Genomic DNA, 13,417 nt, shown 5'->3' with positions numbered 1-13,417 from the left:
ACCGCTCGAGCCCAGCCGGTGGCCGGCAGGTGCCACGACCAGCGAGCGCAGAGGAGGGGGCTGGGCGCGGGAGGTGACAGAGTCCGCGCTCAGGTCGGAGTCAGAGAGAACAACCATGCTAGCCATAGGAAGGGAAGGTGGGTGGGTAGGTGTAGACCGCCGCCGCCGGAGAGGGTGACGGAAGCGCGGAGGGGCGCCCTGCGCCACTCACTCTCGCTCACTCGCTCTCGCTCACTCGCTCTCGCTCACTCGCTCTCGCTCACTCGCTCTCGCTCACTCGCTCTCGCTCACTCCTATTAATAAAAAATAGAAGTATAACGAGCGCACACATGTAATGCAAGCATGAACAAAAATCTTAGTGAAAAATAAACAGCAATGACAACTCAATCGAAAACAGCAAACACGAAGAGCTAGCTTATTCGCGTCAAGGTGAGATGCGCTTCCATTCTTGTGACAACATCTAGTTGACGAACCGGCACTGCTTTCTGATCTCCCCAGTGGCACTGCTCTTCAGCTCGATGCTACCCATCTTCACCATAGCTGCCTTGAACTTCTTCTCCCATCGCCCAGAGATCCTGGCATTGAGCCTCACCTCGTTTATTGTCTCGGGCGACTGGAGTGCGGCGTCCGAGTTGAAGAGCACTTTACGCTTGAGCACGTTTTGGTAGTACTGCTTGTCGAGGAAGCTAGGGGAGACGACGTCTTGCACTACCGTGGGGTCACCGGTCTTGTTGCATTGCCGCTGCACCGATTTGGCTAACTTATCGTCCATGGACGAGGGGTCCGAGGCGTTGGCAGGGAGGCGGTCTGAGAAGGACGAGCAGTGGGAGATCCCAACGGTATGCGCCCCGGAGAGGGTGACCATCTCGTCTGTGGAAAGACCCTTGGAGGCGAACATATCCTTGAGTAGCTGGAGGGTGGCGAAAGGCGGGGGCAGGTTGAAGAGGGTCTCATTGGCAATGGACACGCGCCCGTCGTAGCGGCCAGACGGCATGTTGAAGTTCACCTTCCCGTTGCTCAAGATGACGCTGGCATCGCGACCAGCCAAAGCAACGATATCGGCGCATGAGACGATGCCGGGACATGCCTTCTCGAGTGCGGCCTTGGCCGCGTCTATGACCTCGAAGCCGCGGAGGCTGGGGAAATTGGGGATTCCAAGCTTCTCTGGCTGTGCGTTGGCCGAGGTTGGGTCAAGGAGGACCGAGGCATCACAACCCTGCACAAATTAGGAAAATCTTGTCACGTCCCGTCACCACATGCATTGTTACCATATCGAGTGATACACCCGACCATTTCTTATTCAACAAATTAGGAAAATCTTGTCACGTCCCGTCACCCTGCTGGACTCGGTGGAGGGCTGCTAGCCGTGCCTGGGTTGGGATACCCTGCTGCAGGAGGAGGTGTCGAGCTAGGCGGTGCTGAGCTTGGTGGAGGAGGGTAGCTCGGCGTGCTTGGGTTGGGATACCCTCCAGCGGGAGGAGGTGTTGAGCTTGGTGGAGGAGGGTAGCTTGGCGTGCTACCGTACCCTGCCACACAGCCGAGCAACGCCATCAGGGCCAAGGCGACAAGCTTACCACTCGCCATCTCCACCTATGGTACTTTGCCTCGAGAACCGGGGAGGAAGATGGGTTGTGGAAAACCTGCTGTTTCCATGGTCTATTTATAGGTACAGAACATAGATGTGAGCAATGTGCTCGAAGCTGGAACGACAACGACTACCCTCCATAATGTGCTCGATCCCATGTGGGATAGTGTTTGGTTGAAATGTCTTGAACACAGAAGTCAAGCGCGCGAACATGGCGAGCATAATCTCACAACTCGAACTACTAGTTGACATTGCGTGTGTGCTCATTCCCGGCCTGAGGTAATGTGGATGTCGGGTGACATCCGTGGTTGACCGCGTTGTCTAATCTCTACTATATTAAATGGCTAGAGGTGGTGAGATGGTTGGTATGTACTCCTCCGCTTCCGTAAGAAAAAAATCACCCACATCCAGTAACCCTCTTCGTGCCAGATCAAATCAGCGATTTTTTTTAGGAACCGCATACCACGTTTCTCAGTTAAAACCTGCCCATGACTCCACGCCGCACCCACAATTCATCTTCCTGAATTCACCAACTCCTTCTGACGATACCAGATGCTCCACATCTCGTGCGCCGCCGCCGTCCCGCACATCAAAGGCATGGACGCCGCCGCCCCCTACCACGCTGGACTGGATGTTGCCGCCCCCACCTCGCTGGGGCATACGCCGGGGCGCCATCCCTCACCTCTGCGCCTGGACGCCTCCGCCCACAGCATGTCCTACACATAGCCCTCGTTGTTCCTCGACACGAGGCTGTCGCGCTCAACGCGTGGACTTCTCTGGCACGATGCGCCGCCACTACCGTCACCGCCCGGTCCAGCCCTGGATGGGGCGCGGGAGGGGAGGCTGCCCGAGGGCTCCAGTTTTTTGGGGTCCCATATTTCATTTGCATAGCGCATCATCGTTGATTCACCGGAGCGCCATGAATGATTCTGAAGCTGCGGTTGCGTCCATTGGGGAAGAGAGAAGGCCCATGCCATGGGTCGTGGATCATTTGTTTTAGAGAAGAAGTATACTTTATCAGTCTAGGCCCAGCCGAGGTGATCTCCCTCTGGTCTATCTCACACATCTGGAGTCCCAATTGAAGCACACTGATTTACACGCACCAGCAATGTGCACGCATATAGGTGTTTTCACTACTCACTGATGCTGATTTTTTTACCTACTTCCTTTCATGGCCGCATTGTATTTTTGCAGGACACAAAAACTTCGATCAGTTACAGTGGAGAAGAGAACAGGTGTCGAGTTGTATACTGATAAGATGATGGATAGAACTGGAGTGAGCACAAGGTGAAGAAGATTTCCTGCTGTGTACGGGTGCATAATAATTGCCCGCCTTGTTTCATTCATACTGACATCACAACAATTTGAAAATATGCACCCATTTTGGCATACATGGTTTTTAAACCGACATCACTGCATGAGTCTTCTACAAACAGCAATTACAAATGGTAGATGCATCTCTATTTGGGAACTTCACTGCATGAGTCTCTTACTGCTTTATGGATTAAAGAAAATAGGTAGTTACAATATTACATATACGCCATTTTCGCGTATATGGAGATGAACACCTTTTACAAGAAAGTCACGATGCTCCGGTTGTACTTTACTGGTAGATGCATCCCTTATTAAGTATGTAAAAACATGGCTCTATTTTAATATGAACTATGAAAAGTGAAATTCGATTTAGACTTAGAGTACTTTGAGGAACTCTATCAATATTGTATGACAGACAAGGCGAGGTTTAACAAAATTTTATTTCATGATAGACCTGATAAGAACTTATGTTTATGGCTGTTAGGCTTGGAAGCTCTATGATCCTGATGTTGATCATGTATTTCAAGCTTTATGGAAGGCTGGTGTTAAGGTGATCTCTCCAATGGGGATACCCGTCAACGACTACTGATACATGCCTTGAAATGTGAGCAATAGTTTGATGCGGTAAATTAACTGCTATGGTCACTACTTTCTACCTGCCATTGAGATATGGTTGGATGTTAAGGTACAGTGCTGTTTCTACTATAAAGTTGCAAGTTAGCATGTTTATATGCAGTACATCATTAGGTGGATGCAGATGCAATTTACTGGTGTAAAGTTTTTGAAGATGATCTTTGTAGAGAATCGATATAGAAATTTGTTGGTTTAAATATTTTCAGGTTCTGTTGATGGAATAAGAAGATAATGTTTGCTGATTTATGCCATCTTGCCTATATTTTTCATTTACATGGTCCCTTACATGGCACATGATTAGAAGTTTTTCTTATTGAATTATCATCTTTTAGCAATTTGACTTCTTTGCGTCCATCGATTAACATATGCTAAATTTATGCAGATGATGACATGCACAACAGAGATAGAAATTTGTTACTTTAAATGCTTGGACCATCATATGAAGAAATTCTTGCTGCATATACTAGGCGATGTCTAGGCGATGTCCAGTTCCATCCAATTTTCGGTATGTCATGAAGTAAGAAGTTCCTTTCCTAGCTATTACACAGTTAACAGGTGAGTAGTCAGTCTTGACCGTTCTGGACAAAGCACAATTATTGTGTGGAGCTGTTGTATTTCCATGTTTCCGGGCACTCACCGGTTCACTTTCTTCTCCATATGTGTAGGTTCATCAAGAAATTGCAGCAGGATATCCCTGGGCCCTGGCCATGGAGTAAATGATCAGCTTCAGAACCTTTGCAACGTCTAAATGCTCTATCTTCTCCACAGGAACCTGGGCAACTTCCATCTAACAATTATATCTGATTTTACAAAGAAGGTGCCCTTATATGGCAGTTCGTAGCTGATGCACTTGGCATATGAGTTTTACCAATAACTTTTGACAGTTCATATCCGATTCCAAGTGATGAATTTCTTCTGAGGTGTGTAGTTACCATGTATTGCTCTGTGTTTATAGGTAAGTACCATGGTTAGCCTTATCTTACAACTACAGTAAATAAAAATGTGTACTATCTCTATAATCTTATTTTGTGGGATTCTGACAATCCAAAGGGCTCTTTGTTTTGCACTGATTACTTTGGTCTGAGATCGCAGCCGTTCAAAGGCTATAACAGTTTGCTCCATTCAGTTCAGTTCATCATTACAGAATCATATTCTACTGTAGGGACTAAATATTGCTTGGCTTTAGCTACTGGTCCATCTATGTAGCATGAAGAAAGGGCCATACAATCACTACCTAATGAACTTTTGTTGTAGCTAACTTCGTATTATCATGAGGTCCCTTTAGTGATCTTATTATCGTGAGCTCTTTTCAGTACACTTTACATGGTAACATTAAACATCAAGCTCTTTTTGGTACTCTTTACATGGTAACATTAAACATCAAGTTCGTTCCTTGGATGAACTGGATCTCATTCATCTACTCAAAAACCACATAAGTCATTGCGACATTCTTCGTTATTCTGACTACCATGATTGTATTCTCTGAACAAACGGGAATAGTTAGTAATCCCAAGAGAAGAATCATTTTTTAAGAGATTGGCAGGGCAATATAGATAGCCCGTTTGAAGCTCTGATAATTTCTATCCATCCAGTTGATATATCTGCTCGCTGTCTGTTTGTCAACTTTTCTGGTTGGTTCTTGCATGTTATTTGCCATACAATATCTTCTCTGCGTCCATTGGAAAAGTTGCTCTTACTGAATTTGGGATGTCAATGAAACACAAATACATAATAGTAGTGCTGTTCAAAAGGCATTGCATGATTTTTTTACTTGACCATCTGATCTTTATCTCATGTAAATCACATGCTATTTTACTAAACATTAGATTTTTAGTAAACTGAACCTAATCAGTAATCAGTACAATACCTTCAGTATTATTTTTCTTCACGAAAACAATATATTTTAGTATTACAATAACATATTTATAACCCGGTGAAATTGAATAACTGAAACTCTGATGTCACTACTCACTGCATAGGTTCAATTTTAGTGAATGATAACTACCCTTTCTGGTTGCTGAAAATATATATTCAAAAGCGATAAATTTACTGAAGTTTCGTAATGTTTGCAGCACCAGCAGGAACTTGAGCTGAGCAGTACATGAGGGAGATTAATTTCAGGTACCATCAGGGTATAATTTTTTTTGCCCAAATGCCATTCACTTTCAGGGTGCAGCCCAGCCACCCCAATCAGCGGGAAGACAAGTAAACCACTGAATCCTGTTGGGGCCTATATGAACTAATGCTCCTTTACTGCACATGCTGCACTTACTAGCTTGTATGTCCTTGTGCAACCTTAGATGTATCTTCCTTTTCATATCTTGCTTGGTGAACATACTGAGGGCGAGTTGTTTCCCGGCACACTGCTTTATTAGCTCGGAAAGTTCATGTCCATCTCAAGATGTGAATGGAATCCTTAGGACTGAAACATGATGAACTTGGTATCTCATGCTTTTTTTAATTGCTGCCTATTCTCGTTGCAAGATGCTGAGCAAATTCTCTTAATGTTGGTGGTGATATTGAAAATTAAAATATAAAAAAGTTTGATGTGAATGCCATTTCCGTCATTCAGATGCCTCACAAAATCAATATAATCAAAAGGTCACAACGCACAATTCTAGATATATCTGACCAGAATAAACTAAGTATTGCATCTCTGTTGGTTTACGGGCAGCGGGACCATTTTTTGGCTAGACCGTAGTTATCATTCTGAGTTCTTTTTTCTTTTCTGTCGAGCAATTTTGTATCGGCGTTCCCTAAAAAATGGTATGGACCTCGCCACCAAAACCAACAATAGATAGAAGCAGCAATCCTTGTTAATATTCTATTGACAGGAATTTCCTTGAAAAGCTCGTGACAGTTACCTCATGTTTGCTTGCTCTTTACTTAGCTATATCACAACTAGATAATTTAGTATATGTAGCTACTATTTTAGGTTTACAATTACTTGAGTGTATGTTTTTGCAATTTGTTTGACAACATGTCTATGCGAATGGCCAGACAATGTTGTTTTAATGTTGGGAAATGTAGAAAACTTAGCCATGATTTATGTAGATTGGATAGTCCTTCGATTCACAATTTTAATTCCCGACTAGACATTTGACATTCTGTTTTCCTAAAGAAAAATGACTATATGTTGAACTGAGTGTTTTTTCGTGTATTTGTTATTTCCTGGATTGGTGGATTTAAAGGAAGGCTGATAAATAATTAATCCGTATTTCATAGGTGACATTCAGCCATAGAGATGTAAGTGCTTTTCAGGAGGAAATACAACCATATCACCCTGTAGTTAGTGCTACCTCCGTTCCATAATTCTTGTCACAAGTTAGATGTTTCTGGACATATTTTGTGAATAGATATATCCAAATATTTCGTGAATAGATATATCCAAACCCACGACAAAAAAGTTATAGAATGGAGGAAGTACATCTATATTTCAGTTGGCTATGGGCAAGAATTATTGTGTATTCTATAGCCTTTGCGCAATCTGGCGAGGAGGTTATTTTAAAACTATTGTGTATTCTAGAAGATGAAAAGCATGACATGTTGTTTGAGTAACCCAAACTTCACACTCTTGTTACTCTTGTGGATACCGCTGCCGTTGAAATATGTTTAATTGAACATGTGCTTTTGTTTGAATATTCTTCACATCACCAGCAATTTAGGTGCATTATGTTACATGTTTCGCATGAAAATAAACTTGCGAACTCGTAGCAACGCACGGGCATTCAACTAGTTGGTACTAATACGGTTTGATATTGGATCGTGTGCCGCAATAGAGGGACGAATGCGCACACAATTCATGTAGTACAGCTTTTTTTCGATAAAGGGAATATATTAATATCAAAAAGATATCAAATACAGCCTCTGCAACAACGCACCACCCTAATGGCACTACGGATGCACACAGTCAAAAAAAGGAAAAGAAAACTAAGAAATAAAAGTCCCGCTACAGCATCTCGGGCCTAACAACAACAATACAACCACCGCCTAGACAACACCTGAAATACAAACTCTCCAAAAACGACGCCTCCAAGAAGGGAACAGTGCTCTAACACCGTCGTCGCCCGATCAACGATCTAAGGTTTTCACCCTGAAGATAGTCCCTGATGCGTGTAGTTGACACGTCCGTTGGGAACCCCAAGAGGAAGGTGTGATGCGCACAGCGGCAAGTTTCCCTCAGTAAGAAACCAAGGTTTAATCGAACCAGTAGGAGTCAAGAAGCACGTTGAAAGTTGATGGCGGCGGGATGTAGTGCGGCGCAACACCAGAGATTCCGGCGCCAACGTGGAACCTGCACAACACAACCAAAGTACTTTGCCCCAACGAAACAGTGAGGTTGTCAATCTCACCGGCTTGCTGTAACAAAGGATTAACCGTATTGTGTGGAAGATGATTGTTTGCAGAAAACAGTAAAACAGTATTGCAGTAGATTGTATGCGATGTAAAGAATAGGACCGGGGTCCACAGTTCACTAGAGGTGTCTCTCCCATAAGATAAACAGCATGTTGGGTGAACAAATTACAGTTGGGCAATTTACAAATAAAGAGGGCATGACCATGCACATACATATTATGATGAGTATAGTGAGATTTAATTGGGCATTACGACAAAGTACATAGACCGCTATCCAGCATGCATCTATGCCTAAAAAGTCCACCTTCAGGTTATCATCCGAACCCCCTCCAGTATTAAGTTGCTAACAACAGACAATTGCATTAAGTATTGCGCGTAATGTAATCAGTAACTACATCCTCGAACATAGCACCAATGTTTTATCCCTAGTGGCAACAGCACATCCATAATCTTAGAGATTTCTGTCACTTCCCCAGATTCACGGAGACATGAACCCACTATCGAGCATAAATACTCCCTCTTGGAGTTACAAGCATTTACTTGGCCAGAGCATCTACTAGTAACGGAGAGCATGCAAGATCATAAACAACACATAGATATAAATTGATAATCAACATAACAAGTATTCTCTATTCATCGGATCCCAACAAACGCAACATATAGAATTACAGATAGATGATCTTGATCATGTTAGGCAGCTCACAAGACCCGACAATTAAGCACAATGGGGAGAAGACAACCATCTAGCTACTGCTATGGACCCATAGTCCAGGGGTAGACTACTCACTCATCACTCCGGAGGCGACCATGGCGGCGTAGAGTCCTCCGGGAGATGATTCCCCTCTCCGGTAGGGTGCCGGAGGCGATCTCCTGAATCCCCCGAGATGGGATTGGCGGCGGCGGCGTCTCTGGAAGGTTTTCTGTATCGTGGCTCTCGGTACTGGGGGTTTCGCGACGGAGGCTTTAAGTAGGCGGAAGGGCAGGTCAGGGGGCCACACGAGGGGCCCACACTATAGGTCAGCGCGGCCAAGACCTGGGCCGCGCCGCCCTATAGTCTGGCCACCTCGTGGCCCCACTTCGTCTCCTCTTCGGTCTTCTGGAAGCTTCGTGGCAAAATAGGACCCTGGGCGTTGATTTCGTCCAATTCCGAGAATATTTCGTTACTAGGATTTCTGAAACCAAAAACAGCAGAAAACAGCAACTAGCACTTCGGCATCTTGTTAATAGGTTAGTTCCAAAAAATGCACGAATATGACATAAAGTGTGCATAAAACATGTAGATATCATCAATAATGTGGCATGGAACACAAGAAATTATCGATACGTCGGAGACGTATCAGCATCCCCAAGCTTAGTTCTGCTCGTCTCGAGCAGGTAAAACGATAACAAAGATAATTTCTGGAGTGACATGCCATCATAACCTTGATCATACTATTTGTAAAGCATATGTAGTGAATGCAGCGATCAAAACAATGTATATGACATGAGTAAACAAGTGAATCATATAACAAAGACTTTTCATGAATAGTACTTCAAGACAAGCATCAATAATTCTTGCATAAGAGTTAACTCATAAAGCAATAAATCAAAGTAAAGGTATTGAAGCAACACAAAGGAAGATTAAGTTTCAGCGGTTGCTTTCAACTTATAACATGTATATCTCATAGATCACTACAAGAAATCTGCCATAAGTTGACGAAATAAAGGTGTCACTGAAACGTCACTAATGGCTACTTGTGACGTTATTGTGACAACTTTCAAAACGTCGAAAGCTGGGAGTCAGCAGTGAGTGCTTAAGACGTTCCACTTGAAAACGTCGTAGAGCTTTGTGACGTTTTAAAATGTCACTGACTGCATGACGTTCCCAAAACGTCATGGGCAACTGCCCCCGAGTCCAGCGTGGCAATCCGACGTGGCAAAATTGTGACGAATTAGAAACGTCGTTATTTGAATTCAGCCCGGTCCATTCAGCTCCTTATGTGGGCTGAGCCCATTAGTTCTGATTATTTTTTTCGGCTTTGTTGGGCCTTGGCCCGTAACTGGCCCAATTACCTCGGCCTTTTTAGCTTATTTTTTTTTCAACGGCCTTTTTAGCTGCTGTACTTACTGGGCCTGGGCCAATTTCCATTGGGCCGTGGCCTTTTTAGGACCCATTACAGTTTTGGGCCGTGGCCTTTTTAGGACCCATTACAGTTTTGGGCCGTGGCCTTTTTAGGACCCATTACAGTTTTGGGCCTTGGCCTTTTTAGGGTCCAATATGGTTTTGGGCCTTGGCCTTTTAGGGTCCATTAAGATTTTGGGCCTAGGCCTTTATAGGGTCCACAAAGGTTTTGGGCCACAGCCTTTTTGGGGTCCATAAAGATATTGGGCCTTGGCCTTTTTGGGTCCATAAAAGTTATGGGCTTTGGCCTTTTTACGGTCCTGCAAGTTTTTTGGGCTTCGGCCTTTTTTGGCCTTTTCAACTCCCATTTTTCGAAAATGCAATTAATTATTTGTTGGGCTCTAGCCTTTTAAGAGCCCATATATTTCTAGGCTACTTTGGGCCTTGGCCTTTTAAGAGCCCACAATAGCCCAACAGTGCATATATTAAATTAGGAAATTCAACAGCAAAATATAAAAGACAACATTTCAAATCTGCAAATTTCACAACAGAGTGACAAAGAAGAAAATGACCAGGTTCACAGATTCACCAACATGTCAAGAAAGTTCACGCATTCACAAGAAGAAGTTCACAGATATGACCAAGTTATTGTCACGCTGCCAGGATATGACCAAGTTCCATGGCGGGACACAAAAAAGGGATACGACCAGCAGCAGGAGCTAATTCGCAGATGCTCCGAAGATGGACATCATGTGAGCAAGCCTCCTATCACTTTCCTCAGTCCGCTTGAGGAGCTCCATGTAGTCCTTGTCACGCTGAGCTTGTGCGGCTTCATTTGCCGCTTGCTTCTCCTTCTGGGCAGCAGCTTCTTCCATGATGGCAGCAAACTGCTGCTTCATCTGCTCAGCCTTCCTCCCGGGACCTCTTCACTGTGCTTCTGTGTCATGAACATGCGCCGATACAAAGCAGCTGCGGTGGGCTTGTTGAGCTTGACAGTTGAACCGGGCTGAAGTCCAAAGCATTCTTCAGGAAAGTGCTGTGCTTGGCTTCCTTGCTAAGAACCTTTGCAACAACAGCGACTGCAGACCTTGGCGGTGCACCTTCTGGCACAGGAATAGCCATCTCAGCTTCCATATCAGCCTGGAGATCCATTTCCAAAAGATTCATCAATTCAGGAAACGCGCAGGTCCAAGAATGGTTCACAAAAGTGAAATGAACAAGTCACTTACTATTGCAGCTAGAGCTTCCTCGGAGAAACCATCCTTCTTGCTGTGATGGGTCGCCTTAAAGATGTCGACTGCATCTAGCTCTTCACCTCTGCGCTCCTCCCTCTGGAAATGATGTTCACCAAGAATCAGAACATAAGCTTGTGGAGACAAGAGTAAGATGCAAAAGGAAATTCTGTAAGAGTGTTCTTACAGTTGCATACAGATGAGCAAAGCATAGCTACGAGAGCCGATCTTTTGGCCAAATTTGACCGCAAAGACGATTGTCCTTGTTCTTGGTACATGTGTTCTGCAGAAGGGCACAATCATGATATTCAGCAATGTGCACACTATAACGATGAGCATCATGTCAACCATGCAAGCACTAATGACTGCAACTGAAGCAAAGAACATACCCTGTGTCTTGGGGTTACCCACAGAGCAGTTAGAGCTTCCCATTCTTCATCTGAGACATCCTTAACAGGGGACTTGATGCTGACTTCATTTGCTGGTACTTTGTCGAAGTAGTCCCTTTTCAGGATGTAGCGCCTGTTCTTCGACACTTTCCGCAAAGACGTCATAGCAAGCCTTCTGGATGTCTTCCGACTCTGTGTCCATGTTGAAATTTGCCTACAAAGCAAACAAGGGCAAGGACGAGGTTAGTTATCATGAACTATGAACAATCAAGCAAGCACTCCTATCATCTAACAAATGAACTGGTGATGAAGAAGATTACCCCCATCTTTCCAACGAAGTCAGCCAACAAATTCTCATCCCTCTTGTACAACTTGAAATGCGGAAGGAGCGGCATCTGGCCTCTTGCAAGCATTCCACCCTCCGATGCAAACTTGGCAGCAGGCAAAGGCTTCTCAGGACGTTTCAGCCCTGGAGGAATCTCAATGGTAAGCTTGACTCCCATCCCCTTGCAAATCCGCTCCAGCCCGGTGCCCTTCCTTTTACGGCCACCTGCAGCAGTGGTTCCACCTGAATAGCATACATACAAAGATCATGTCAGAAAGCAGCACCCACAACCAAAAGAGTTTATAAAGATAAACAAAAAAGGCAGTAGATAGTGTGGACAGCTGTCCAACAAAAACTTGCCTTCATCATCCTCAGGATCAAGAAAACCATCAGAATCAAAGTGCTGATGGACCATGACATCAGATGCAGTAGGACCTGTGTCCCTGCGAACAGTGCTTGCTTCATCGATCCTTTCATCAATCTGCGGTGAGCTACTGCGATTGTTGCGGGGCGGAGTATCTTCATTGTTGGTTGCAGACGCTTCACTTGATGTCCTCCTGGTGACTCTTTTGGAAGGAACTTCAAAGAACAGGTTCCAGATGCCTCTTTCTCCCTCCTGGAGCATCAGCAAACACTCTAACAGGAGGCATTGAACTTTGTTCCTTTTGCAACCTCTTACTCCTCCTCCCTGGGCTTGTCTTTCTAACAGAAGCCTTTTTCTTTCTACTCTTGGGATCCTTCCGCAAAACAAAATGGCATTACATCACAGGTTATAGCAAAACAGAAAAAAGAAAACAGATACAAATAATGCCAGCGCTCCAAAGATGATAAGCAGAATGCACCTTCTCAATGTGTTCCCCTATACTCCCTTCAACCTCCCCATCCTCCTGGTCAACCAATTGGTCATTGCTCGGATGATAATCTGAGCTCTTGCCTTGTGTTATGGCAGATGACTCATCATTTGAAAGTGTGGAACGACCTCCACCTCGACCACCATGTGACTTCCTAAAAATTGACACTACAGCGGGGATACCCAGGGATTGTAAGACACGGTTGTTCCGCATCATTGTCCTAGCCCTGTCCTTCTCTATCTCGGTGAGGGGCGCTTCTTTACATGTATGAGAAAAATATGTAACCATTAGATTGATGGTTGAAATGCATAGAAGCAAGCCAACTCGAACAACTAAGGTAAATTGTTTAATCATAGCAATTTTCAACTTTTAGTTTCATTTAATCCTAGGGTACAGAAATATTCAGACAGAGCCAAAAAACCCCAGCACCCGATTAAAAGCATCAATTAGACACAATGATGTTAGGATGAAGCCGCATACCAGCCAGCTGCTTCTTCCCAGTCTTTGCCATGCCTGATGTTGATGGGTTGGATATGTGCTGGCACGAAAAGAATAACAATTAGTGACAGCAGATACAACATATGGATGCAATTAAAGAACCAAGCAACATAGGTTCATGTGGATCAACAAT

General features: G+C 44.5%; 1 protein-coding gene across 1 annotated transcript; it reads right to left on the bottom strand.

The window, feature by feature from the left end:
* Nucleotides 1–343: 343 nt before the first annotated feature.
* On the bottom strand, nucleotides 344–1,225 carry LOC127328828 (peroxidase 2-like; the record flags this gene model as incomplete). Its single annotated transcript, XM_051355400.1, has 1 exon — nucleotides 344–1,225. A coding segment is annotated over one exon (765 nt), but the record flags the coding sequence as incomplete, so codon positions are not given.
* Nucleotides 1,226–13,417: the final 12,192 nt, after the last annotated feature.

The sequence above is a fragment of the Lolium perenne genome, chromosome 2 (genome assembly GCF_019359855.2).
Source record: "Lolium perenne isolate Kyuss_39 chromosome 2, Kyuss_2.0, whole genome shotgun sequence".
NCBI lineage: Eukaryota > Viridiplantae > Streptophyta > Magnoliopsida > Poales > Poaceae > Lolium > Lolium perenne.
The sequence above is the reverse complement of the archived record's forward strand: the minus strand, read 5'-3'. Positions and strand labels throughout refer to the sequence as shown.